This window comes from Rattus rattus, chromosome 1 (assembly GCF_011064425.1).
Source record: "Rattus rattus isolate New Zealand chromosome 1, Rrattus_CSIRO_v1, whole genome shotgun sequence".
Classification (NCBI taxonomy): domain Eukaryota; kingdom Metazoa; phylum Chordata; class Mammalia; order Rodentia; family Muridae; genus Rattus; species Rattus rattus.
Window position 1 is genome coordinate 167,780,671 of NC_046154.1, and position 27,033 is coordinate 167,807,703.

Genomic DNA, 27,033 nt, shown 5'->3' on the forward strand with positions numbered 1-27,033 from the left:
ATAACTAGTTTATAACACAAACTTGGAAGCCATTCTGCCAAATGAAATAAGCTTAATACAAAAATCATACATTTCTACCTCTGAGGGTGTTGGAAGATCTAATTCATAGGTGGAATCTATGGAGGAAACTCAGAAGCAGAGAGCACAACGGTGACTGTCAGTGGATGGAACAGGGATGCAGATACATTGGTAAAGCAGTACAGATTCCTTTGCAACAGAATGAACAAACCCCTTAGATGTATAGTCACAGCATGATGACTGTATTTAATAACAATACACTGCCTATTTGGAAATTGCCAGGAGCTGGAGAGATGGCTCAGTGGTTAAGAGCACTGACTGCTCTTCCAGAGGTCCTGAGTTCAAATCCCAGCAACCACATGGTGGCTCACAAATATCTGTAATGAGATCTGATGCCCTCTTCTGGTGTGTCTGAAGGCAGCTACAGAGTATATAATAAATACTTTTTTTTTTTTAAAGTCAAATAGGGGGTTGGGGATTTAGCTCAGTGATAGAGTGCTTGCCTAGCAAGCGCAAGGCCCTAGGTTCGATCCCCAGCTCTGAAAAAAAGAAAAAAAAAAAAGCCAAATAGATTTCAGTGTGGACAACATACAGGAAAAAAATTATGAGGATTTGCCTATGTTCACAGTAATCACTCCTCATACATATCACACTGCAACATGCATATAGTTTTATCAGTAAAACCCTAATAATGCTAGACTAAATCTTATGCAGTTTGCAAATTTCCAAAAAGATGAACATTTTCATTATAAAGAAGAACATAACAATACAAAGTTTACATTTGGAAGAAAATCTCCTAAATAGTTCCGGCGAAAACTCAAGAATTTGAGATAATTGTACTTTTCTGTTTTTAAGAACTTAAAAGAAAGTAAGCCAATTTTCTTGTTCATTTCTTGCATTTGAAGTACTCTTCGATGACATCTTTAGCTTGAGATTCTTGGCCATAATCCTTAACCACCACACAGCTGCAACCTATCACTTTACGAGGTTTCCCCTTTCGATCAATTTTGCAGAGGCCTACCCATTCTCCTAGTTTCTTGTTGTCATCAACCTTAATTAGGTTGATTTGGTGCTCAGCACAAAGGGTTTCCACCAACTTGATGTACATAGGTTTATCACAGTTGGATGCAAGCACACAGAGATGGGCTTGGCGCTTGCCTAAGGCTTTGGCAGCTTCGTGAATTCCTCTGGCTAGGCCATCGTGGACCAGGGCGGTCTTCAGCACCTCTTGCAAAGCAGTATTAACATCCATGATAACTCCAGCAGCAGTGTCTTCCTTGGCCATGGCGTGGGTTACAGGTGGATCCAACCTGGAGCGCACTCGAGCCTCTGAGCGGCTGCGCAGGAAGAGGAAGCGTTTCTAAGAATTTTAAACACCAAACCCTTTCACTACCTAAAACTACGTAACTTCCAACCCAAGTCGCAAGAGGTAGCAAGTTCCCAGTCCTGCGGAGGCGGAAAGGTGGGCAGGTGGCCACCCAGAGAACAAAAAATTAAGCACCTTGGGTACGAGGGTGCCCCGTGTTGGTGGCACGCAGTGAGTGCGGGTGAGCTTTCTCGTTATTATTACGTAACCCTGGCTCCTCCTGCGAAAATGCATTTAGAGGAAAGTGGACCGCCTCCGCAGACTGCACCGGGATCTGCAACCACCAGGACGCTGCACCCTGCGCCAGCATTCTGTGCCTTCGCTTCATCGAGCTTTTTATTTTTCGTTAGCCGATTCGCCACTATTTGATGTCAGAATTTAATATGAAAGAGTCCAATTTTAATATTTGAGAAGGGCTTACTGTCCATAAAAGTGGAATCAGGAAACACTTTTGGTCTTCAAAAAATCTTTTTTGTTATAGACGTAGCGTTCATTTTGGCTACGCTCAGAGAACCAGGAATTTGCGTCGAAAGCGCCGACTCGGACGCCCAGATCGCCGTGCCCGGCGCGCAGTCGCAGTGGCCTCTCGCTCTGGCTCCCGCCCCCGCTGAGTGGACGACGTGGAAGTTGCTGGCTGACCAGGCTTGGAGGAGTCGTCTTCGGAATCGGAGTCTGGGAACAGCGGACGTGGCGGCGCCCAGGCTCAATTAGGAGTCGCTGCCGAGTCCCGGCCTGTCAGTGAGGATCGGCGAGGGCGCGGCGGCGGTCCATCATGGGTGAGGAGCGTGGGAAGGGCGTCTGTCGGCCGAAGGGACCGGCCGGGCCGCGGGCAGATCTTCGCTACCTTGGCTCTTCACCTGCAGGGAGACCCCACCTCCCGACTCGGTCCTTTGCACCCGCGGGGTCCAAACTGGTCCCAGCCCGGCCTTTCCCCCTTATCCCGCATCCCCATCTCGGTTGGGTGGGCGGAACGGGGCGTCGGGTGCCTGCCAGGTAGCTTGCAGGTCACGGAGGTGTCTGACCCTTCGTGGAAGCTTGATGGCTTCTGTGTGGGTGTTGGGACTGCGTCACTTTTAGAAACCCGAGGACAGGCTTGTTGCTCCTTGCTCTGCTCCTGTCTGCTCGCCCGCTGTAGCTAGCTGTCCGCGGAGATGGTGGAGTTAGGTGGATTGTGAAGTGGGAGAGAGTACGGCGGGACAGGGAGTGAGATTTTAATGTTGGTTCGCAGATTCGCACTTCTCCAGGTGAGGGAACTACGGTAGACGTCCGAGCGCACCCTATGGTGATGCTCCAGTTGGAATTCTTCGGTTCCTGTCAATACTTCAGTTTTCTCAAAAACATTGTAATTCCGTTCGGTTCTCTATTACCCTTCGGCGTTGTTTTTCCGCCTCTGGACTTGTAAATGGCCGAAAGGACTTTGTCAAGTCACACCCATTCTTTCTGTCTACAGCTTGCGCTGTGTTTGTTTTTCTAGGGTAGGCAGCTTTAATTGTGCCATTTCCGCCCCCCAAATAGCAAAGTGTGACATCTTTTCCTTTCTTCCTCTCTCCTTTCTGTGTGCGTGTGTGTCTTCAAGTGAGTGCTGTTGGAAGTCAGCCTTGAATATGCTAGGCAGTGCCCATTTGCTGAGCTGTATTAGTTCCAGCCCTTTTAAAACTTTGAGAAAGGATCTCACACAACTCACTGTAGCCAAAGGTGACCTCAGACTCACAGTGCTCTTGCTTTAGCCTCCTGAGTTTCCATTTTCTCACTTTATAGTGTGACTTTTTTTAACCCTTTAGTGACTTTTGAAGGCCAGTATCTGTGGCACAAATACTTTTACATCTCAGGGTGCCTTGGGTACATAAAGGTTCCTGGGAAGATTTCATTAAAGTAGTGAATGTAGTCTTTCTGTCTAAAATGAGTTCCTCTGTTTCAGGAAACAGAAGCAGGCCAATCTCTATGAGTTTGAGGCCAGCCTGATCTACATACTGATTTCCAGGTCATCCAGGGCTATAAAGTAAAAGACCCTATCTCAAAAAACACCCCCCCCCAATAATAATAAACAAAGCAACAACAACCTAGTTTGTTGAGGTGGTTGTGTGGGTTAATGGAGAGTGCCCTGAAGGCTTATACTGGTACTGCCCCTGTACAGTCACTGCTCTGTCACCCAGAGCACTCCATTGTGCCACTGTCTCCTGCCTTACGGGTAAGGACGAGACTGCATTAAGTTACCCTGTCCTTGTTCTATTGATAGATATGAACTGGACTCCTGAGGGCAGTATCTACATGTCTGATGTCTTCTGCCTGCCTGAAGTTTCTCAGGACCTCAGAACTTCACGTGTTAGTGTTTGCTGTTGAAGTACATCTTTCACTGGAAGCAAGAGTAGCTACCTGTGCATCCAGGACAATGTTTTGCTATTTAATTAGGCACATAGCTCTCAAAAGGCAAGGTTAAATGTTTTGTGGACCTAATTTATAAGATGACGTCAAATACATTATATTTTGTTTTTATTATCTTGTAGGTGGCTTTTTCTCAAGTATATTTTCCAGTCTCTTTGGAACCAGGGAAATGAGGATTTTAATTTTGGGATTAGATGGTGCTGGAAAAACGACAATTTTGTACAGATTGCAGGTTGGAGAAGTTGTTACTACCATTCCCAGTAAGTATTGGTTTGATACAACTTTCCATGTTTCCAATAGAGCTTTCTGAATAAATGAGTCATATGATAGAGGTTTTTAAACTTCTAGTATGGAAATGATATTGACAGTATTTAAAAGAAAATAAACTCAGCATTTTGGTGCAATTTAAGGTTCTGAACCTGTCTAGAACACAAACAGGCTTCTCTGTTTAGAGTTACAGTTGGCTTAAGTCACTAAATCTTTACTGCTTAATGGAGTAAAGCAGGCATACGATGTACTTCGCCAACTTGTATAATGATGTACGTAGATGTTAAATTGGTATTGTTGCACACAAAGCACCTTTTTCTGAATATTTATTGCTCGAATCACAGTGCAATTTCTCCTAAGTAATTCTGTAGATCACTTCTTTTTTTTTTTTTTTTTTTTCCGGGAGCTGGGGACCGAGGGCAAGCGCTCTACCACTGAGCTAAATCCCCAACCCCAGTCACTTCTTAAAAATGGGAACTTTAGAAGCCAAGTGTTGAAATGACCTGGTGCCTGAAAACCAAGGAGAAGAAACACCTGAACTTTTAATTTTATTTTATTTTATTTATTTATTTATTTATTTATTTTTGGAGCTGAGGACCGAACCCAGGGCCTTCCGCTTGCTAGGCAAGCGCTCTACCACTGAGCTAAATCCCCAACCCCTGAACTTTAATTTTAACTCTGCTCATGGCCTTGTTATCTCGCTGTCTTAGACAGTTATTATCTGCAGATAGTCCTCCCTATTTTACTTGGGGGTGGATACTCTTTACTTGGTGCTTTTTGTTTTTTTGTTGAGCTAAATTTATAGAGATCCGATTAATACATTTTAATTAAATTGAAGAGGCTATAGAATTTACTGAAGATTTTAAATTGTGTGCTTTGAATTACTCTGTTGGATATTCCCGTTTTGTCACTGTTAAACCATCCAGGGTTTTCTCTTTTGCTTTAGGGAGGAATGTTTGGATTTTGTAGCATCTGTTATTTCCTTTTGCAGTTTTCTGCCCATTTCACTTCCTTTGATTCTCACTTCTGAGACTTCTCTCCACTTGGGTAGCCTTTTGTGGCTTCTGCAGTGCACAGTGCTACACAAGGTGTGGACGGCAGTGTGCGCTGTTTCCACGCCCGTCCTTTGCACGTAAACAGTGTTCTTGACAGTGATGACCATAGACCTGCACTTGTCTAGTTCTGAGGAAGATCGGAACTCGCTTTTCAGTTGGCTACATTTGCCATGGTTTTATTTTTCAGTTGTAATACGTATATCTACTTACCAGCCAAATACTTCATTCACCAGCACATTGTTAAAGATAGGAAACAAAAATCAGTGGTGATTGTAAGTCAGTTTTCACTCTGATGTTTTTATTGGTTTGTTTGTCCATTTTCTGAGACTGGGTTTCTCTTTGTAGCCCTGGATGCCTGGAACTCACTCTGTACTGTAGACCAGGCTGGCCTGTGTCTGCCTCCCAAGCCCTGGGATTAAAGGCCTCACCTGACTGGTTTTTTTTAAGCTTAGGAAATGCGAGCAAACGTTATAGGTGTTCTACTCTAAGTGTTTTCAGCATTACTTTCTCCTCATTTAGATTTTCTTTGAAAATAAATTTCTGGTTTCAGCTGCGTGGTGTCGTTACACTTAAGGATGACAGACAAAAGGGATGAGATATTGACTGTCCAGCTGCGACCTTGTTGTACGTGAGCTCTCGAGATGACTGTAGAGGGGCTGTAAGGCTGCAGCCTACAGAGAACATGGCTTTATTGAATTTAGAGCTTAGTCTTTTATATTAATTTTAATTATTTACTGTCTGTCAGAGCTTCAGCTTTTGAATCTATAACCACTTTTCAAATGAGACTTCCTGAACTCTTATATACCAATACCTGGGTAGTTATCATAATGGACTTCCGGGCTGGGGAGATTGCTCAGTAGGTAGCAACTGCCTACTACATGGTCGTGGTGGTATGCAGTTATGATCCCAGCAGTAGAGAGGCACACTGGCAGATATCTGGGGTCTGATAGCCGGAGAGAGAGAGAGAGAGAGAGAGAGAGAGAGAGAGAGAGAGAGAGAATATGAATATGAATGAGAATGAAAATATTGTTATATTAATCCAGCCCATAATGTGATGGAAAATTATAAGCAGTTGCTAACACTCCGTGAGTTGGACACTTTGTGAGAGTGGAGAATATCAGTCTACATATGTGTTGATTTGATTTCTCTTTCAGCTATTGGATTTAACGTAGAGACAGTGACGTACAAAAATCTCAAGTTCCAAGTTTGGGACTTAGGCGGACAGACAAGTATCAGGTATGGTATAAACATCAGATCATTTGGTGGTATTTAACATTTCCTGGCTCTTTTTAGCACTGACAACACTAAACCCAAATATATCCCCCGTTGGAAATTAGATAGGAGTCATGTTGTTTTTTTTTTTGGTTCTTTTTTTTTTTTTTTGAGCTGGGGACCGAACCCAGGGCCTTGCGCTTCCTAGGCAAGCACTCTACCACTGAGCTAAATCCCCAACCCGTAGAGTCATGTTGTTTAAGATGTGGTAGAATTTGAATCTATGTATTGTCCTTAGTAAGTCCAGTGATTAAAATCTAAGGGACTCGATTTTTCAGATAATCACTTAAATGAAAATTCTCTCACGAGAACCTAGAAGGTTCAAAAATTGGCCCCTGGTTTGGGTTTTGTCATTTTCCCCTCTGAGACACTGTTTGGCATACATGCAAGTCCACGCAGGCTGATAGAAATGCAGAAGCCAACTGAAATCTAGTAGTTGGCAAATGTCAGTGGCTAGGGAACCAGTTTAGAGTAGTAGTAATAAGGTTGCTGTTAAAAATAATGGTGCACATCTTTAGTTCCAGCACAGGGAGGCAGAGTCAGGAGGAACTCGGAGTTAGAGGCCTGTCTGGTCTACATATCTAGTTCCAGGACAGCCAGGGTGAGACTTTTATAGAAGATAAAATAAAAGAGAGAGGGAGAGGGAGTGGGGAGGGAGGGGAGGAGGAACATTGATTATAATACAGTCACTAAATACTCTGCCGTTCAGCCATTCATTTTATTTGGTAAGTTACCTTTGAGGTGATGATTATTATGATTTCGTTCTTGGTTTTTTTGAGACAGGGTTTCTCTATGTAGCCCTGCTTACCCTGGAACTTGCTCTGTAGAGCAGGCCTTGAAGTTTACAGACGTGAGCCTGCCCCGACCTTCCAAGTGCTGGATTATAGGTGCTCCGCCACCCCCTGCTCTGAGATTGTTTCTAATTGTGTACAGTTCTACTCCTGGTTGTCAACAGTGATTAAGGACATAAAAAGTCACATTAAAAAATTCCAGGCAAGGGGTTGGGGATTTAGCTCAGTGGTAGAGCGCTTGCCTAGGAAGCAAAGGCCCTGGGTTCGGTCCCCAGCTCAAAAAAAAAAAAAAAAAAAAAAAAAAATTCCAGGCAATTGTGGCACATACTTTAAATTTCATCACTTTGAGAGGCAGAGGCAGGAGGATCTGTGAGTTTGAGGCTGGCCTGGTTGATAGAGTGAATTCCAGGACAAGCAGAGCGATACAGAGAAACTTTGTCTCAGGAAACAGAACAAAACCAAAAAAAAAAAAAAAAAAAAAAAAAAAATCCCTGGTTAAAGACTGATAAATTACAGTAATCAGGTCTGTGGGTAATTTTTCTATCAGTGTATTTACTGTTTTTTTAAAATTATATTTGTGTCTTCTTGTCCTGAAGTTTGAAGCTTGAAACTGTAGTTTTAGGCCTGTAATTTAATATTTATCACTCTCCTATCAACCCAGTCATACTGAGTGTGATGCCAGATGTGGCTCTGTTAGAAACCATAATCATGCAGGGCTGGCATGTAACCCCGGTCTCCAGCATTGACCAAGTCCAGCATGTAAGTTGACATGTCAGGTGTTTTGCAAGGGATGACATGTTTTTGGATTTTCTTTAGGCCATACTGGAGATGTTATTATTCAAACACAGATGCAGTCATCTATGTCGTTGACAGTTGTGACCGAGACCGAATTGGCATTTCCAAGTCAGAGTTAGTTGCCATGTTGGAGGTAAGCAGACAGTTAAGAGTGAAAGAATTAGAGGGATCACTCACATTCCGTGTATGTTACCATGTGCAGCAATAATTAAAAACATTCAAGGGTACTTTCCTCCCTTCTTTTCCTTTTTTTTAGATACATTTTTGGGGGCTGGAGAGATGGGTTAGTGGTTAAGAACACTGGTTGCTCTCACAGCACCTGGTTCGATTTCCAGCACCTGTAAGGCAGTGTGCAGGTGACAGCTGAGTGGTCTGTTACACTCCAGTTCCAAGAGACACACATGGCGCATGTAACATGCTCATAAAAATGTAAACACGTTAAAATGCACACAGATACACAGAGACTTACTTATTTATATGATTGTTTTGTCTGTATTATGTGGGTGGACCATGTACATGCATGGTGTCTGTGGAGGGCAGAAGAGGGCATATCAGATCTCAGGGAGGGGAGGTGTAAATGACTGCGAGCCATTGTGTAGGTACTGGGGAATTGAACCTGGGTCCTCTGCGGGAACAAGTACTCGTAATCACCGGGCTAACTCTCAAAGATTTATTTTTATTTATTTATTTGTGTGTTTGGCTACATGTATGGTTCTGTACTTACTGTCACCTGAAGAGGCTGGAAGGGGTGTTAATTACAGATGCTGTAGTCTACCCTGTGAGTTTGGGGATCAAATGGGGACCGACCCCTGCATAAGCAGCAAGTGAACTTAACCAGAGCCATACCTGTTGCCCATTCTGTGGGGTGTGTGTGTGTGTGTGTGTGTGTGTGTGTATCCATCCTCTATCCCTCCTGTTCTTTTTAAAAAGTGCATGTTACTTCCTATTGGAGATACAGTTGGAAAGATAGATTGAATAATAATCCAGCTTTTTAGCTTCTTGTAATCATTTCATGAGCCTTAGAAAGTTCAGAGCTTGTAAGTTAAACTAAGCCAAGTTAAAAAGTTACCAGGGTGTTGTTTTTTTTTTTTTTTTTTGGTATGTGTGTGCGGGCATGTACGTGCGTGCACATGTGTGTTTGTACACATTTGCACGTGGAGGTGAGAGCACAGCTATGTAGAGTTGGCTGTCTTCTAAAGATGTATCTCGGGTTGCCAGGCTGATGAGACAGCTTCTACCTGCTGAGCTCTCCTGCTGCCCCATAGTGACTTTTACAAGACTTGTTTTTGTGTCTGTGTGTTTGTGTCTACATGCGTATGTATGCTGGTGCTTCAGAGGCCAGAAGAGGGTGTCAGATGCCCCTGGGCTGGGGTTGCGGGCAGTTGGGAGCCACCGTTATGGGGACTGAGAACTGAACTTAGTTTCTGGAAGAGGAGGAGCAGGTGCTCTGGGGTCAGTCCTGGGCCGTCCCTTCTGCTCTGCCTTCTAGGGTTCTTGTTTTTGGATGGTTTGGATGGTTTGGAAGCACTGTGTGCTCAGCCGTGCGTTTCTGGAGTGCTGGCTCCGCTGTGCTGTGACTGAGGTCTCACTTCTCTCGGAACTCTCTCTGAAGTCGCCGCGCTTGCTTCCGTCACAGCTCTTCCTCCCTCGTCTCAGAGGTCTTTGCTTTGTTGCCTCTCCTCTGCGACACGATCTTGTTTTGCCATCAGCTTTTGTTTGTTTGGCTTGTCATTATTTTTTATTTTTTTTTTTTTGAGACGGTTTCTCTGTGTATCCCTGGCTGTCCTGGAACTCCACGTGCCTCTGCCTCCATTGCTGGGATTAAAGGCTGTGCCACCACCTCTACAGTTGTGTTTGTTCTTGAGATTAGGTCTTACTATGTAGCCCTGGCTGTCTTTGAATTCACAGGAATCCACCTGGCTCTGCCTTTTAATTGCTGGGATTAAAGGTCATTATGCCTAGCAATTAATTTTTTAATGGTTTTGGGGGTTGAATTTGTACACGAGTTCTACTATTGAACTATATACAGGAACTCGATACATTTTATTGACTGAGATCATTTATAATTTAATGTTTGGACAATCAAATTTAGAGCATTCATTAAATAAAACAATAAAATTAATTTTGCTTTGATTCATTTAATAACTGCCAAGTAGAATTTGCTCTGAAAAATTAAGTGGATAGTACCTTTGTCTAAAATTCCCACTTTCCCAGTTTGACGCTTAGTAACTAGTTCTAGGCTACTTGGTACTCAGGCGTATTAGTCACTTTCTTTTCTCGCTGTGGTAGACACCATGACCAGGGCGATTCACAGAAAAGTTTCTTGGGGCCTGGTTCCAGAGGGTCAGAGTCGGATGGTGGAGGGAAGGCTTGAGAGCAGGAGTGGGAAGCTGAGGACGCACGCCTCGCACTGCGAGCAGGAGCCAGGGGGAGAAACTTGAGATGGCACCATTTCTCCCAAAGGCTGCTCCAGAGACTTTGCTTCTCCAGCTGGACCACACCTCCCAGCCCTCCTCAAACAGCACTGGGACTAGGTGGGGGACCCTCTCTTTATAGACCGCAACACTAGGTAAACGCCTTCTCAGCAGAGGGCTGTGGATTTGCCATTTCTTGGACCACCAGCTTTGTAATGGCTTAGGAGTTGTGAGTTACAAACTTAATAGTTTTTACCTCTGCTTAACTTTTACAATGTAGCATAGTTGATGAGCTTCTTAGATCAATTAAGTATAAAGATTGCTTCCTCCCCCCTTTCTTTCTTTCTTGACAAGGTTTTACTGTGTAGCCCATGGTGGTTTTTAATTCCTAGACATATTCCTGCTTCAGCCTCTCAGGTAATAGTGTGCTACCATGCTTGCCTGGGAATAAGGAATTAGTTTTTAGGAACTGTGGAATTGCTTTTGCTATAAAGGATTTTTTTTTAAATAAATATTTTCCTTTTTGAGGTTATAATACAATTCCATCATTTTCTCCTCCACTCCCCTCCCTGAGAACCCTTCCTTACACTTCTTGCTCTCTTTGAAGTTCTTGATCTCGTTTTCTTCAATTATTGTCACAGATAATGGATTTAATAGCAGCGGCTTATTTAGGTCTGGTTCACATTACATAAAGTGTCATTTCAAAGAAACCAGCCGCTAACTTCAGTTTATAGTTTTTGGGTTGCACAAGATTGTTACGAGGTCAGCTGCATCAAGAGGATTTGATTTATGAGCTCCCAGAGGTAGGCCTGCAGTCTCAGATGCACGCTTCTGTTTGGGAGGCCGTCCTGGGCTACATAGTTCAAAGACTTGTTCAAAACCAGGGTGGGGTGCCGCTCAGCAGAAGTCAGGGTTAGGACGTAGCTTCTGCTTCTATCAGTAGGCGTGATTATGTCAAATCCAGGTCTAGTGCCAGTTTGTATTGTTAACCTTAAAACAAACACACAGGCAGTTTAAGGTTTGCCTTCTTTGTATAAATTCTAGATGAAGTAGCTAATGTGTTTGTTACATGAAAACTAGCCACAGGAATGAGAGGGTGAGTGCACTTAGGGTTTCTGGATTGGGAAAACCTTTCTGAAACACTGGGAAGGGTTTACAAAGGAATAGATTTCATTATAATCAAACCACTCACATTCAGATATGGTAAATATCGACAAATAAAACAGGAAACCAGGACTAGCTAGAACCCATTGAGGGAGGATTGGCTGTTCTTCTTTCTTTGTGAGAGGGTCTTGCCTTTAGCTTCTGCTGGCTTGACCTTGCTTGTCACATGGCAGGCTAGTGCAGACGTGGTTCTTTTTTTTCGGAGCTGGGGACCGAACCCAGGGCCTTGCGCTTCCTAGGCAAGCGCTCTACCACTGAGCTAAATCCCCAACCCCGCAGACGTGGTTCTTACTCTGGTGTTTGACTGCTTCTGTCTTATTTAGCATGCATGAAGTGTCCATGGTAGGCTTGACATTCTGCTTGTGTGTCCATAAAGTCTCGAGTGTGTGTGAGTGTGTGTGTGTCTGTGTGTGTGTGTGTGTGTATACACTCACATCCCTTTATCCCCTCCTTGTTCTACTTCTACTCCATCTGTCCCTCCCCACCTTCCCTCCCCTCCTGCCTTCCCTCCCCTCCTGCCTTCCCTCCCCTCCCTGCCTCCCTCCTTCTCTCCCCACCCTGCCTCCCTTACACTTCATGTCTTTCTTTTTTCCTTTTAACGACCCAGTGAATTAGAGTTGTCCAGGAATATGGACACACACATCCCCCCCCACCCCCCAAACTCGAATGCAAATTAATTAAAGGAAATGAAATCGTTTTCTATTTTACTTAGGAAGAAGAGCTGAGAAAAGCCATTTTAGTGGTGTTTGCAAATAAACAGGACATGGAGCAGGCCATGACGCCCTCAGAAATGGCAAATGCACTTGGGTTACCCGCCCTGAAGGACCGGAAGTGGCAGATCTTTAAAACGTCAGCAACCAAAGGCACCGGCCTCGACGAGGCAATGGAATGGCAAGTATCGTGTGGGAAGGCAGCTGTGCGTATGGACAGCCCAGCAGTAGTAGCAGAGTATGTAACAGTAAGTGTATATACCTGCACTCAGACCGAGTGTGCTCATGGTCCCAACACTTCAGAGGCAAGGCAGGAGGGGCAGGAACTCAAGGCCACCTTTAGGTACTGGGTGAGCTCAAAGTTAGCATGGGCTACTTCAGATTTTGTCTCAAAAAAAGAAAAAGCAGAATAAAAATCAGTAGATACTTGGTGTTTCTCTTTTGATCTGTATTAACCTTTGTTATGTAAAGAGCTTTTAGTGTACCTCCATTGTGAAGTTTATATTATTACCATTCATGCTGTGTACTTTGAAGTGAGTTGGTAACTATTGCACTTCCTTTCTCCAGGTTAGTTGAAACACTGAAAAGCAGACAGTGAGTCCATTCACATGAGCGCCTGTGAACCAAACGCTCCATCACATACTCACTGGAACCAGTCAGATGTACTTCTCGTGACTGCTGGAAGGAACTGTGTGATTCTAGCATATACAGAGCTGACTTCACTATGTGTAATAAATATAAAAAGCAAGTATCTGGTGAGAGGGTTAGCTTGATCGAATCACCCAAATGGTTTATGTAATGTAAAATATTTCTTCCTTGTTTTCTTGTGTTAAGGTATATATTCTATTTGTATGGAATTCTTACTCAGATACAGTTCTATTAAAGAATGTACACTCTTGGGGGAACCGTCCTATTTTTAAATTAGTGGTTTCATCTTGTTTGTATAAACACTAATATTTAGCTCAGACTCTTTTCCCCTAAAATGAATTAAGGCGTTCCAAAGATGAGTCTTAGCAAAGTAGATTAGAAACTGAGCGTATGGCCGTCATTTGCTCAGCGGACTCACTTTACTGACTCACATTATCTTACAATACTCAGAGTCATCAGAAGCGTTTTCTGTACTGACCTGAACTTTGTGCAGGAACTCTGTAAGGAAGGTGGGGTTCTGCTAGGTTGTTTGCCAGCCCTACAGTGAGGTGTTATAGGGTTCAGAGTCAGGCTTGTGGGTCAGGAACTGTCCTAAATCAGACTGTCTCTGGAAATGCCAACACTGGGAGCATAGACAGACACCGCCGTGTGGTGGCAACACCTGTAATCCTAGGACTCAGGAGACAGAGGCAAGAAGACCAAGAGTTCAGCTTTGTGGTGAGTCTGAGGCCAGCCCGGGCAGCTTGAGGCTATGTCTCAAAACAAAACAGAAAACCAGCCAACCAACCAAAAGATTCATGTCCAAATTGTTACGGATATTCAGAGTAGTGTTTGTATGCACTCTTGTCTATGCTAGTAAAACGATACAGAACGGTCCCAAACGGCTGTTTGATGAGTTCACAACACAATACAGAAACTGCACATGAAAAGAAATAAAAATCAGTTTTAATAAGCATTGTCTTTAGTGTCTTCCAGTCATTTACCTTCATTAATAAGATGTCCTTACTGTCTTCCATTCATTTATCTTGGTATGAAATTGGCTAAAAATAAAAGTTTTACTGGTTCTATAGCAAAAATTAAATAGTCCTAGTTTTAAAGATTAGGCATACTGTGTAGGCCTTAAGATTGTCTTCTGAGGAATTTTCTGAACCTGGTAATGCACCACATGCTTAACTGAAGTGTGCAGAATGGTCCAAAGTGTTAATAACACCGTGGAATTCTTTCAGTAAGTTGGACAACTGGCATTTAAAAGTTAGGCACTGCTAGGAACTTGGGCTCTAGTCTTCCCTGCCATGTATGTGGTCATTTAGGGTAAGTGGATGAACGGACTTTGCTCCTGTGGGATCTTTAAGCTCCGAGCTAGCCTCAAACTCCCAGTGACCCTCACGTCTGGCCCCTGTAGTGCTGAGGAAACATGTGGCTCTGTAACCACCATAGCCAGCTTGGGACTCATCACCTTTTTGTTCTTCCCTCTACTGTGTAGTTTGCTTTCTTTGAAATCTTTTTAGGAACGCTCTTCCTCCAGGCACTATAGGATGATGTCATTATGCAGGTGAAGGCAGGTACAAGATAGAACGAGGCCTGTCACTGGATAAGAAGGAAGGATGGGCGGGAGAAAGGTTTTAGAGGAGGAGACAGGAGAGGAGGGAACAGCCCGGAGAACATGGAGGCTCATGTTAAGATTCCTCTCTGCACATTTACAGGTTGTTATGAATATTCTTAAGGGATAGATGTGTACAGGGCTTTGTATGTCTAGATGAGCAAATTATATTTTATCAATTGGGTCAGAGGTTATTGTATGTTCTTTCATGTGGCAATTTAATTGAGTTCAAGAGAGTGTGGTAGCTAGACACACTGGGCCACCATGGAATTGGGATGTGTATGTGTGGCATGGTGGTAACCTGCCCTGGGAACTGGATGGGTAGAGAGATTGTTGCCAGGCTCAGAGAGTAGCCATCGGCAGTGCGATTTTGGATGGAGCAGAGTGGGTGAGATGAAAATATCCCACAGATGTCATATGGGGTAGTATGGCGCCAGACTTAGTGCAGGCTGAAAGAAAGCCGTATTTTAATTTTACTGCAACAAGGCAGTTATTCTTAGTACAACTCATCAAAACAAAATACCTTTTTGATGGGCAACAGCTTTTGTTTTTTTTTTGTTTTTTTTTTTTCTCGGAGCTGGGGACCGAACCCAGGGCCTTGCGCTTCCTAGGCAAGCGCTCTACCCCTGAGCTAAATCCCCAACCCCCAGCTTTTGTTTTTATATGAATACTAGTATCTATATATCTGGACATTCCGTTTCATGGGAACATATTCATACTTGAGGCCAGTAGTGGCTCAGTGGATCGTTTGCTATGGAAGGATGAGGATCAGTGTCTAATAACCAGACCTGTGTAAAAAGCCAGACGACCTTCCAGCCCAGTACCGGGGCTGGAGACAGCCTAGCCAGTCTAGGTTGGCCAGTGTAGCTGAAATGGCAAGGTCCACTGTCTCAAAGAGTAAGGCAGAATGTGCTTGAAGATGGAACTCAACACTATGACCTCCACATCTACACGCCCAGATAAGTGCATCCCTCATACCCTAATATATATCATACAAAAAATAGAAAGTTGGTATATGTCTGTCAGGTAGGAAAGTGGCCCTGCAATTTATACCTTAGCTTTCATCTGGTCAGAGGCACAGCTGGGAAATGGCAGAAGAGTAATTTACAGAGCTAAAGGTCCTGAGTGCTGGAACACTGAGAAACTCGGGGGCTGGGAGGCACGCACTGCCTGCCACACAGCCCCTGCACCTCAAATCATGATTCTGTTGATTTATCCCACAGGCTGGAATAAACCCTGAGTTTCGTTGTTGATGTTTACAAAGTAAATCTGGATACGTGTGTGCGTGTGTGTGCGTGCGTGTGCGAGATCTTGGTTCTACTGCCCACTACCTCACACACCTCCGTGGTGTACTGGCTGAGTCTGCTGCATCTGTAAAACAGGAACACTTCTGAGTCATCAGGTCTAGGTGTACGCCAAGTGCCTAACAACACAGGATCTACTTGCTGTCTTCCCAGCACTGGCACTGAAGAACACTGCTTCACCCATCCTGAGTGCAGTGAGCAGTTTCCTCTAAATCTGTGAGCCACTACACACTCAGGCGATTCAACCTTAGAACCAACTGGTAAAGTTCCAGTGAAACCATTTACTAATTTTTGTTTCCTGTTGTTGTTTGCTCCACTTTAATTATGAGGTTTTTGCACATAAGCAAAATGTGAGAATCTGGAGGAGAGCTCTAAGTCTTACAGGTACTGCTCGTGCCGTTTCAGGCCTCTGCCGGCACACTGGAGCTGCATCCTCTTCCTCCTCAGGGCTCTCTTCCAACACTGAGCGCATTCTCTGTCCACTCACACGGTTTACAGGACCACATATATGGTCCTTTAACAAACACATACATTAAATATAAACTCACTGTCTTGTCTTCCACTAATTAGCTTACCACCAACGTTTCTGGGGTTTTGCTTCCGTATGCACTCAACCAATGGATGAACTTGGGAAGGGCGTTTTCAGTCACTGACCGCCTCAGCCCGGCTGTGTCCACTGTGCAGACTTCAGACGCCTTCAGATAAGTTTACATGTTCTCATACTTTGTTTTCCTCACTTGTTCCTAATATCTTCCTCTTTACATTTGTTTTCTGAGGCAGGATCTGTTTTCAAGCTCACAGAGATCACTTGCCTGTGACACTAGAGTGCTGGGATTAAAGGTACGCAACACACCAGGTTTTTGTGAAAATTAGGCTAAAATCATATCATGTAGTATCATGTTCTTTTTTTAGACAGGAATAGCATATAAACATTTTAATTAAAAAAATACAGGTATGGTTACACTAAAATATACATTACAAATGTATGCCAAAGTTTTAACTTAATTTCTTTTGGTTGAGGTCCGGTCTCAGTCCAGCTGCTCTGAAACTCTAGGCAGCCCAGTTGCCTGGGCCTCCAGTCGGAGATCACAGGTGTTAAAGCGCCACACCCACCTCCCAAAGTTTACATAAGAAACAAAATCTGCTGCAGGGTCGTTCAGCCCAGCAGACTACAGCCGGACGTTCAGGTTCACCCTGGGAAGACGGCTGAGTTAATGTAACGCACACAGGGAGACCTCACTCCACCATTGCTAAGTCTCTGAGGCTCTGGGACTTGTGTCTCTTGGCCTTGTAGCCGGGCCGCAGGAACTCTATCTTTCTCTTCTTTGCTTCACTTTTATTTTTGTGTTTCTTCAACTTCTTCTTGGCGGCAATGTCAGGATTGGTTACAAACTTGAAGAGAAACCGGAAATCGTTCATTACTTTTAAAGCACATATGAAAAGAATCCAAATCACATGCAGAACACGTGTCATTAATGAACACGTGTCATCCCTCTCCCACGGAACAGTGGCACACGTGTGCACAGCCACATTTACAAGGGAACCTCACCTCCAGGGCCTTCCTCTTCTTCCGGAGCGCCCGCTTTTCACTAGCCTGTTTCTGGACAGAGGCAAAGGCTAATGAGAAGCTCTCCAGTCCAACCAGCTTTTTGAGTAATTCTATGATTTCCTGGGATAAATTCTTCAGCACAGGATCTAATCACACAGAAATAAAAGATTAGAGGCAATCACACATCCAAGTAACATCTAAAGTCCTGTGCTGTCATGACTGTTACTGTTAAACACAGATCTGACACCGGCTTCTGAGGGCCCGACAAGGAGGGTGTGGCCTTGTGGCCCCCACCTTAGCCAGCATGCAACAAGACACCAGGAACCTGGCTGTGAGGACGGCACAACCCAGCACCCTGGCAGTGTTCTGGGTTCTGTGACTGCCCAGTTGTGCAGCGGTGGAAGAGGTCAGACTCTGGCCTCTCTCACAGGTCAGAGTCCAGCTGTGCCCACAGTACGGATTTTTGAGATGACAGACACAAGAAGCTGGATTATCTCCTACTCTCCATGTCTCCTCCTCTTTATAAAATGCAAATCAGCCACAAGAGTTTGCCTATTTCTCAAACGCCATGGGGATTAAGATGTGTACCAAGTCCCTAACACACAGAACGGACTGTTCCAAATACTCTGGGCACTAAAGAATATCCCTGAGCAAAGGCTGGGCTGAAATCAGTCTCTAAATGTGCACCTCACTACAGCACTGGGTATGAGGACCTCAGGACCAACTGCTAAGATCTCCGTGAAATCAGACACTCATTTCCACTTTCTCTCTATTACTTATTTAGGCCACACGTTTAAAAAAATACATTATGAGGTATTTGTGAATAAGCAAAATTTGAAAACTTAGGATCTAACGTCAAATCTGTTTCCTTTGTCTTATTTTTAAACTATTTAAAAGTTTTTTGTTTTGTTTTTTTTCCCTTTTTGAGATACTCTTCCCGTGTAGCCCAAGCAAACCGCAAACTCGCAGCTCCTGCCTGAGGCCCCAGAGGGCTGGGGTTGCAGGAGCACAGCACCCGCCCAGCTCACTGTAAGGCCTTCCGCAAACTGCCAGACAGGACAGTCATCGCTATGCACAAGTGACAGTCGTTGAGACGGTGCTTCACTGTCGTTTTGGCCTTGAATTTGTCAAGGTCCAGCTGCCTCGTGAGTCAGACTCAACACCGTTCTGACATGACTGAGTCATACAGACAGTTTGTTAGATACAATGGAAAATATGTCTGTCGATTAACCATTTTCTCCCCTGAACTCCAGCAGGAGAGGCAGACAGAAAGGAAGGGGTCATCCAGCATCCAGACAAGAAGTAAGGGGTCCCAGTGTGCAGACCCTCAGGAGGATAGAGATGGCAGGGTTACCTTGCTCTGAATAGGTGCTGTTGAGTTCTCGAAACAGGGGAGCGATGATCACTGGGAGATAGGGCTTCACCCGGTCTACCCCAAGATCCACGGCCACCGCACCGAGGAACTTAAAGATGCAGGTTCTCTGAAAGAAGACATCGTTTTCACTTGAAATGTTTCTGCTCAACATTCTGTCATGCAAAAAGCGTTCATTTGAAAAGCAGAGTTCACTCTATTGTGCGACAGATAGTGCTGCACTTTTAGGTTCAAGATAGAAAATAAAATCCCAAGGATCTGAAAGTCTCATGGATAACGTTAAAATATTCAACAAAAAACCCAAGCCCCAAAACAAACACCCAAACCCAAACTACCACACGTTTCAGACCGGCCTAGGATATAAAGCAAGTTCAGGCAAAGGCGTCAGAGCCCGTGTCAAGCTGGGCGTGTGGTGCAGGCTTTTAGTCCAGCGCTCAGGAGGCAGAGGCAAGCAAATCTAAGCTGGAGGTTAGGCTGGCCTCGATAGTGAGCTGCCAGAGCTACAGAGGAATTCTCTCTCCAAAAACCAAAACCCAACCAAAACCCAGCCAACCAACCAACTAACCAACCACCCCAACCCCTGTGTGAAGACACAGGAGCCAGGCATGGCGGCACACTCCTCTGACGCCAGCATCTGGGGGCAGAGCAGAGCTCCGGCCAGAACTATGTAGTGAGCTGAGAACCTTCTTAGACAACAACAAGCACACAACGGAGACTTTCGGTTGTCCTGCTCTGTACCTTTAAGGGGTTTCTGGGTGAATAGGCAGCTTCCAGCTTGGCCATTCGGGACAGCTTCTGGATCAGCCACATCAATGTGGCTGGCTTGCTGGGCTCCTCCTTCTCTTCTCTGCTGGACTCCGTCCTCCCATCTGCAGCAGCCTTCCCTTCTGCCGCCTCTCTGGCCAGAGCGTCTCCTAACGTGTCCTGTTCTTCCGAGTCTCTGAACCTTTCTTGCTTGTTCCCAGAATCAAGTTCCAGTAAATATAAGACTTTTGCTATGAACAGTAAGTTCTTAACAACCTTAAAAGATGAGGAGGGGGAGTTAGAAACAAGTACGGCTCGTTGGAGCCTAACCAAGTGCAGCGGACAGAGACAGAAAGCACAGCACCGCTGCACTGATGGCTGTGTGCTTCAAATTCCTAAGTCCTTCCATAGACAGCATCCAAATTCACCCTCACGGAACTTAGCCACCTGTCTCAGTTCCGTCCTTAAAAATCACAGAAAATATTTCCCTATGGAATAACCTTTCTTATTTTACCTTGCACCAAATTCTTTGAATGGAGTCAGGTAGCAGTAGTGTTAACTGACTGGTTGGTGTCTATCCATACTATGGGTCAGCTGTAAAAGGTCTCTCTGAGGTGGTATTACCAGGAGGAAATGAGAAATGAGCTCAGAGTTATTATAAGGTCCACATGTACACTGTCACGAGTGCTCAGCCACGACTCAGCAGTCTGAGAATCAAGGCCGAGCGTTTAACTCTGCCATCCATCCCTTCCCTGCCCCTGCCCCATGATAAACCATGCTACCATTCACGTTTTAAACATAAGAGTGGAGACCTGCAGCCCAGGCTGCCCTCAAACTGCTGGTAAGCTGCCCACCTCAGCCTCCCAAGGGCTGGGATTACTGGCATGAGCTCTTCTACCGGCTACAGTTACATTTCCTCTTATGGAAGTCCATAAACGATTTTCAATGATGGGATAATGTATCTGTTTCTAAGGACAGCCAGTGTTTAGGGCAGAATGTGGACAGCATCCTTTCTAACTTCCAGGGTGGAGAGGAAATACGTTATCAGGCTGTGCTACAACACCTAAGCCATCAGTTAACCCCTGTAGAGCTTAGTCACTGAGTGGGATAGGGAATGGTGGGGAAGCCAAGAGTTATTCCAGTACTGACCCCAGAATCAACGAGACAGCACGCCTAACTGCACACACACTGGTGTGGACGTTTACACACACACACACACACACACACGCTGGCGTGGACGTTTACACTTCATCAGATGCCAGACACGAAAGTTGGCTACAAACAGAAGAGCCAGTAGCAGACGCAAGCCTGTGTCAGTCTGCGGCTCTGACCCTGAGCCGACCACACCCTTACCTGCTCTCCTAGGGACGCATCTAAGAACCTGGAATGCAGTTGATGGCACGAAGCCAGAGAGAAACTCTTCATCTGTGAAAAGAGACGGACATGAGCAGACAGACAGCACATCTGTTGGTTTATTAAAAAACAGAAACAAAAATAAAAAAATCCACCAGCCAAACAGAAAGACCCAGTCATGTGTAACAGCCGGGTGTGGCCGCGCACCTCTGACATCATCCGCGCACACCAGGAACCCGAGCCAGAGAAGCCCGTGACTCCAAGGCCGGCCTGGGCTCCAGTGAGCTCCACAACTCCTTTACGCTTGGTGAAATTGTGTCTCACAACCAAACCAACGCCCGGCCCCAACAACAGCCCCAAACAAAGCTACTATTAGTTCCGTGTGCAGCAAGTCATCAGCGGGATCTCTCCCAGTCATGGGTTAGAGCCACAGTCCACACACCAGAGCAAACACCTCACTCAGCTTAGAAGGGGAGAAAACGGCTTCAGGGAAAGTGTACCTTAGCAAACACACAAGCAGCAAGAAACAAAACCCAAGCTAGGCATGGAGTAGTACAGCTCCCAGGACTTAGAAGGCCAAGGCAGGAGGTCCAGTAACTCAGGCCAGCTTGATTTTAGGCTACAGGGCTACATGGAGACTCTGTCTTTAAAAAGTAAAGAAAATGAATGGTACCTTCTGGTCAAGGTCACTTGTTAGGAACTTGACTGCTACAGGGTCTGAGGTCTTCTTTTTGGCCTTTTTGCTTTTCCATTTTTGAATGAGCTCTTCTGGTTGGCAAGAGGCAAAGAGCAATCCAAAGATCTGGGCTGCCGTGAGCCACACCCAGCTGTGTGGGTGTCTGAGGTGAGAGTGCACATGACCTGAAAGAGAGGACGCCTTCTCAGGCACCGCCCTCCTGGCTCTCTGGAGGGACACAGATGGAGGCACCCATCTGTGAGATGGAGCTGCTCACAGGCTTGGACCGAGGAGCCGAGGAGCTGCAGAGGAAAATGGCTGTCCCTGCTTCCCAGGCCACAGGAGCCGGGGAGGAGAGGCAGAAAGACTGGCACCGTCTGGTAAAGGATGCACGGAACAGGTGTACATATACAGGAAAGCACACCGTTCCTAGAGCTGGTGCCACACGAGCTCGTTTCAGAACCCAGGGAGGGAAGATGCTGTTCTCAGACCATCTGTAGGTCAGCGATGGAAACGTGTGCAGACACAAGCTTGGTTCTAAAAGAAATTGGTGACGGAAAACAACCATTTCTTTCTGAGGGCCTTCTACTGGGTGTGTGCTCTGGTAACCTCCGTTAGACACAATTGTGAAGGAGAGTGCAGCTTTACCTTAGAGGAAAGAAGTGCTCCTGGAAGCTGGGGTCACACAGAGCCCCACCTCACCCAGAACACAGTGCTTCAGCAATAGGATGGACACCAGGCCTCTCTCTCTCTCCATCGCTGCTCTTGGCAGGAAGAGTGCAAGTCTAATGTGCGGTCGTTTGACCACTGCACTCTGCGAATGTCCACATACTGACTAATCTAAACGTATACGCTAAGGTTCTGGGTTACACTCTGCATTGGGAGAGTTCTCTAGAGTACACATGGTAATTTAATGTCCTCAAGTGAAAAGGGCGTCTACTGAGCTGTACTGTCATGACATGCTGGCTGAGTACACTAGGACACTAACATCTCTAGGGAACTAAGCCATGTGGAACACACCTACTTCATAAGCCGACTGGAAGGAAATACACTGTGTGTGTAGATCTCAAACCGTGCTGCCAACAATCTTACCCTCTCCCTTCCTCCCGCTGCTCCTTTTTATTAACAAGGACCCCCAAGCTGGGGGAACACAGGAAGGAAAGGGGATGAGGAAGGAAGAGCTGGTGTGTGAGTGTGAGAGTGTGTGTGTGAGTGTGTGTGTATGTGTGTGAGTGTGTGAGAGTGAGTGTGTGTGTGTGCGCGCGCACGCTAGCGTGTGCTTGTGGAGTGAAGGAAACCACGCAGCACTTCGACAACTTTACCTTTTCAAAAATTAATATCCTTTGTTTCATAAATGAAATGAATTAGTGACGAAGAAATACCCTTTTCCCCCACAAAGAAACATTTCAGTGTAATAATCTGATGGGATCCTTTACATTTTCCTTATGAACTTAAAAAAATTTACTTTTTGTAGTGTTCTTATTTAATTTTCAAGTTCTTTCAATATTTTTGTAATAACTACAATGTTAGACTAAATACACAATACTTACTCCAGATTTTACTCAAAGTCTCAGAGGGCTTGGTAAAGTGAAGAATATTACATTCCTTGATGAGTTTACTTATCAGGGTGAGAAAACCGAACAGCAGGCGATCTGCAGCCTTTTCTTCCGTCTCCTCTATGATCTAAACACATGGAGAACGCATGCCAGTTGACACAATGACCCGGAAGCACCCAATCCACGCCTCTCTAGCACGTTTGTTTCTACTAGGCTTCCCAATCATAGCAATAGCCCTCATTCCCAGCCGCCTTACCACTTTGCCAGTATCACGCCCACCTCCCAGCCGTGAGACCAACAATGTTTCTGGATACTGTCAGATACACCCGTGGAGTAAGAAGCTCTGGCTGAGGGTCTCTAACTTCATAGGTCATGGAAGATAATTTGTCTTCACCCCCACTTGGCTTTTAGATAGTATCTCACTGTCTATACCATGCTGGTGTCCAAAGTGCTTGAGATTATGGGTGTGCACTGTGACAGCAGGCTGCCCCTGGGAATATAGGTGTGCACTCTGACAGCAGGCTGTCTGTCCCTGGGATTACAGGTGTGCATCATGACAGCAGGCTGTCTGTCCACGGGATTATGGGTGTACATCTCGAGAGTAGGCTGTTACTTGCTTGTTTCTGTGGTGCTAGGGCACGCTGGTAAGCACTCCGTTGAGGAAATATTTCCTTTACCAGCTGCAGTGAATTCTTGCTTTGACTAACAACAACTGCATGTTTAAATACTGACTCAATTTGAGTTCCAAGTTTTAGTACCTAGCAAATTACTTACATCTTTAAAACTTTCAGGATCAATTTCCTTTTCAATCACAGGAAGAAGAGTTCCAAGCCTTCTCTCAAAGTCAACTCCTTCACTTTCCACAAATAAACCACAGGCCAGGGCAGCAAGTTGCCTATTTAATCGCTATAAAAAAGCCACAACGGGATGGATTACAGAAAGGCAGACGTCATCAACACCAGAGACAACATGGATAAACGCCATGCGCTGGCCCTCCTATGCGGACCCTAGCTTTATACATGTGTGTTTACCTGGAGTGACAGGAAACTAGAAAAGGGCCCAGGAGAGGAAAACAGGTTAAAGGAGAGGGACAGGGAGGATTAAACCTGTCACGTGAGAGCAAAAGGGGGTCGGTGGTAGAAAGGTTCAAGTCAGATGCGGGCCAGAGCACGTGCAGGATCAACCAAATCAAAACTGGATGAAACTAGAATTTTCAAAAAGAGAGAAGAAAATAAACGAGATCCTTGGCAAACGCAGTAAAAGACGGGCCAGCGGTGACGGGGAGAGTATTAAGGGGGAGAATGAGGAAGACTTCCCTCCAGAAACGGAAGAGCAGAAGTGTCAGGCACTCACTCGCTGGAGTGTTCTGTTCCACTGTAACACACGCAGACGGTTATTCTATGGCACCTGGACTTCGTGCCAGTTTAAGAGCACGTGCTCACACAATCACAGTCACCAACACGGCTGCCGGGACAGGGCGTTCGTCCCAACAGTGTACCTAGCGTGCATTTTGATGTAAACTGTGCTAAAAGCGGGTCACTGAGCCATGACCATGAGCAACACTGACCTTCTTTGCTTCAAACCAGGAGGTAACCAGAGCAAACAGCCAGTCTTTCTTCTCACGGCTGACCTTGCTGAGTAAGGACTTGACTGCCATGGACGCCATCCTTTTGCACATGGCAGAGTCATCGTTGATCATCATTAGGCAGAGAGGAATGAAGAACATCCCGCAGTAGTCATGGAGGAGTCCCTGTGGGACAGCAGGCACCAGTGAGAATGGAACTGCTGTGGCTGCGTGACAACATGGACAACACGGAGCCAGGCTCCCAGGGCCCAGGGGCAACTGTACCTGAGGGAAGGTCTCAAACAGATAGGCGATCATTTCTAAAGTGGATTCTCTTCCCGTCTCATGTTCATAACTAGGGCAAGAACGTTAGGTAGACTCAGTACACCGTGGTTATTTTAAATTAAAATGGATCAGTTTGTCACCTAGTTTCTTTAAAAGCTGGGAACTACTCCATTCCCTTCATGGCCGTGAATGCATGCACCCAGCAAGCGGCCAGGCAGCTTTAGAGGGAAGCTGTTGGGCTTCCAACATTCTCCTATGTAGACTGGTCGGACTGAGTAAAAAGCAACCCACAGAAACAACAGGGAAGTCAAGAGTAACAGAGCAGCATCCACAGAGAAATGGCCACCATGCCCACGCTGTCCCTTCAAGACTGTTGCCACACTAACAGTACAGAAACCGCCCTCTGCTCCCATGCTGCTCACGGTTGGGCTTACCTCAGCTGAGCCAGCATAAATTCCAGGTTTGGCCTCAGTTTCTCACCGAGGGGATAGTCAAGGATGTACTTCAGGAAAACCTACGAACAAAGCACGCGGCTGACCATGTGCAGCCTGCCTGTCCAGGCAGGAACCGCGCCTCCCTCCCCTTGTTTCCTTATGAGGCAGGAGACTGACACAGGCACTGGGCTTGCTAGGCCAACGGGACTCCCACCTGCTAAGGTGCTGTCTGGGACTCTCAGGAGGGACAAAGCGACGAAGTCAGCCTTTCCAACCAACTCCAGGTTAAGCTGTGTACTAAGCCTAGAACTGTGCCCTTTCCGGGCTCCACGTCACTCACTGAGGTCTGGCTCCACAGCGGCTCCTGCCTATGACTACGTGGCTAAAGCTCCAAACCTCAGCCTGCACATCAAAGCCTCTGTCAGGGGCCTCGGACAGTGCGGCCACTGCACTTCCCGCCCCTGTGCCGGGCCTAGCACTGTTAACCCTGGCTTAGCTCTTTTCAAGTCCTCCCACCCTAGGCGACAGAGCACAGTGGTGGACAGAGACACTGACGTCACTTTCCGGTCCAAACTGTAATTCTTTTTTCAAATTACTTATTTAGTGTGTGTGTGTGTGTGTGACTTGTAGTTCTTTCCTTCCATCATGTGGGTCCCCGGGATCAAGCTCAGATCACTTGCTGGGGTCGGCAGCGAGCGCTTTTACTTGCTGAGCTGCCTGGCCGGCTAGGCTTCCGTCCTACCCCGCTAGTATTCCGGCCTTGTTAGACACACGGTGAGAATGACGGCGCATCCTTCAACTTCCAGGGCCTGCTAAAACAGAGACACCAGATGCCCACACGAGTGGACTGTGTAAGGGGCTGGGTGGAATCAATAATGCGCTGTGTACAGCCCACTTTGGAATGCTGTGTGTAATGCACACATCCCTTGGTGGAGAGGAACTGACCCCTCCCTGTCGCAGTAGGTGAGAGGGATGTGTGAGAGAGGATCACAAGCCAGAATGAAGATCAGAGAGCATGTGCACAGCCCAGGGCACATGCTAGTGCTTTACGGCAGCTGACCCTCTGTGCTCATGCCGCTTCAGTTCTGGGGATTTCCTTCCTCTTCTGCCTGGCCTCCACAGCAGTGTGTGTGCGTGGTCTTCTCTGTCTACCTTCTCCGCACGGAGGATCGCACACTTAAGTGTCAGGCCTGGCAGTCAGCACCCTGACCCCCAGAGCTCTCACCAGCTCAGCGTCTCCATCTGTAACCAGACCACAAGGCCTTCCCAGCCATCTGTGCTCCGCTCTGAAGGACACTCAGCTCGTCTCACCCCAAAGGCTACTTTCTGAAGGCGGCTACTGCTCTTTCACCTGGAAGACTGGACCCCACTCTCCCGTCACTCCTCACTGGCCCTCCTGACCTCCTCCTCTACAGCTTGAGTCTCAGCACACAGCATCAGCGTCACACAAGTCAGCCGTCAGCCCAGTCGGACAGAGGGTCACCTCTCAAACTACAGAAGCCAGCGCTGGCAGGGAGTGGCCCAACGTTTCCTATAGAAACAGGCTCGGTCTCCACACCTGTCTGCACTGGACCCTGGCAGGCTCGCTCTGGGCAGAAATCGCCAGCTTGGATACTTTCCGCATGACATCATCGATTTCTGGGACCAACAATTTTCTTGATAAAATAGCCTAAAATATAAAGGGAAAAAACATACAAAATTTACACAGAGATGG

At 46.0% G+C, this 27,033-nt stretch overlaps 3 protein-coding genes across 3 annotated transcripts in view; 1 reads left to right on the forward strand and 2 right to left on the reverse strand.

Annotated features, from left to right (window-relative positions):
* Positions 1 to 561: 561 nt before the first annotated feature.
* Positions 562 to 1,754, reverse strand: LOC116907806 (40S ribosomal protein S12-like). Its single transcript, XM_032910982.1, has one exon. The coding sequence runs from the start codon at positions 1,301 to 1,303 to the stop codon at positions 905 to 907; it is 399 nt and encodes a 132-aa protein (XP_032766873.1). The 5' UTR covers positions 1,304 to 1,754; the 3' UTR covers positions 562 to 904.
* On the forward strand, positions 1,662 to 13,834 carry Arl1 (ADP ribosylation factor like GTPase 1). Its single transcript, XM_032910967.1, has 6 exons — positions 1,662 to 2,160; positions 3,889 to 4,026; positions 6,243 to 6,324; positions 7,968 to 8,079; positions 12,237 to 12,415; positions 12,802 to 13,834. The coding sequence occupies exons 1-6, from the start codon at positions 2,157 to 2,159 to the stop codon at positions 12,830 to 12,832; spliced, it is 546 nt and encodes a 181-aa protein (XP_032766858.1). The 5' UTR covers positions 1,662 to 2,156; the 3' UTR covers positions 12,833 to 13,834.
* A 3,056-nt stretch (positions 13,835 to 16,890) lies between these two features.
* The window catches only part of Utp20 (UTP20 small subunit processome component), an 81,714-nt gene continuing 71,571 nt past the window's right edge, over positions 16,891 to 27,033 (reverse strand). Inside the window, exons 51-62 of the mRNA XM_032910993.1 lie at positions 26,878 to 26,988; positions 25,320 to 25,399; positions 24,886 to 24,955; positions 24,604 to 24,786; positions 23,811 to 23,942; positions 23,031 to 23,163; positions 21,478 to 21,665; positions 20,805 to 20,876; positions 19,446 to 19,727; positions 18,690 to 18,816; positions 17,336 to 17,481; positions 16,891 to 17,178 (exon numbers count right to left, since the gene is read on the reverse strand). Coding sequence (XP_032766884.1) covers positions 17,023 to 17,178; positions 17,336 to 17,481; positions 18,690 to 18,816; positions 19,446 to 19,727; positions 20,805 to 20,876; positions 21,478 to 21,665; positions 23,031 to 23,163; positions 23,811 to 23,942; positions 24,604 to 24,786; positions 24,886 to 24,955; positions 25,320 to 25,399; positions 26,878 to 26,988 — 1,680 coding nt within the window. The 3' untranslated portion in view covers positions 16,891 to 17,022. The remainder of the gene's footprint in view (positions 17,179 to 17,335; positions 17,482 to 18,689; positions 18,817 to 19,445; positions 19,728 to 20,804; positions 20,877 to 21,477; positions 21,666 to 23,030; positions 23,164 to 23,810; positions 23,943 to 24,603; positions 24,787 to 24,885; positions 24,956 to 25,319; positions 25,400 to 26,877; positions 26,989 to 27,033) is intronic.

Excerpts from the sequence above, each read along its gene's own strand:
- Arl1 (XM_032910967.1), top strand. Across the intron at positions 4,027-6,242 it reads AGTTGTTACTACCATTCCCA|CTATTGGATTTAACGTAGAG; the intron begins GTAAGTATTGGT and ends TTTCTCTTTCAG. Across the intron at positions 12,416-12,801 it reads CTCGACGAGGCAATGGAATG|GTTAGTTGAAACACTGAAAA; the intron begins GCAAGTATCGTG and ends TCCTTTCTCCAG.
- LOC116907806 (XM_032910982.1), bottom strand. The coding sequence starts at position 1,303 with ATGGCCAAGGAAGACACTGCTGCTGGAGTTATCATGGATGTTAATACT.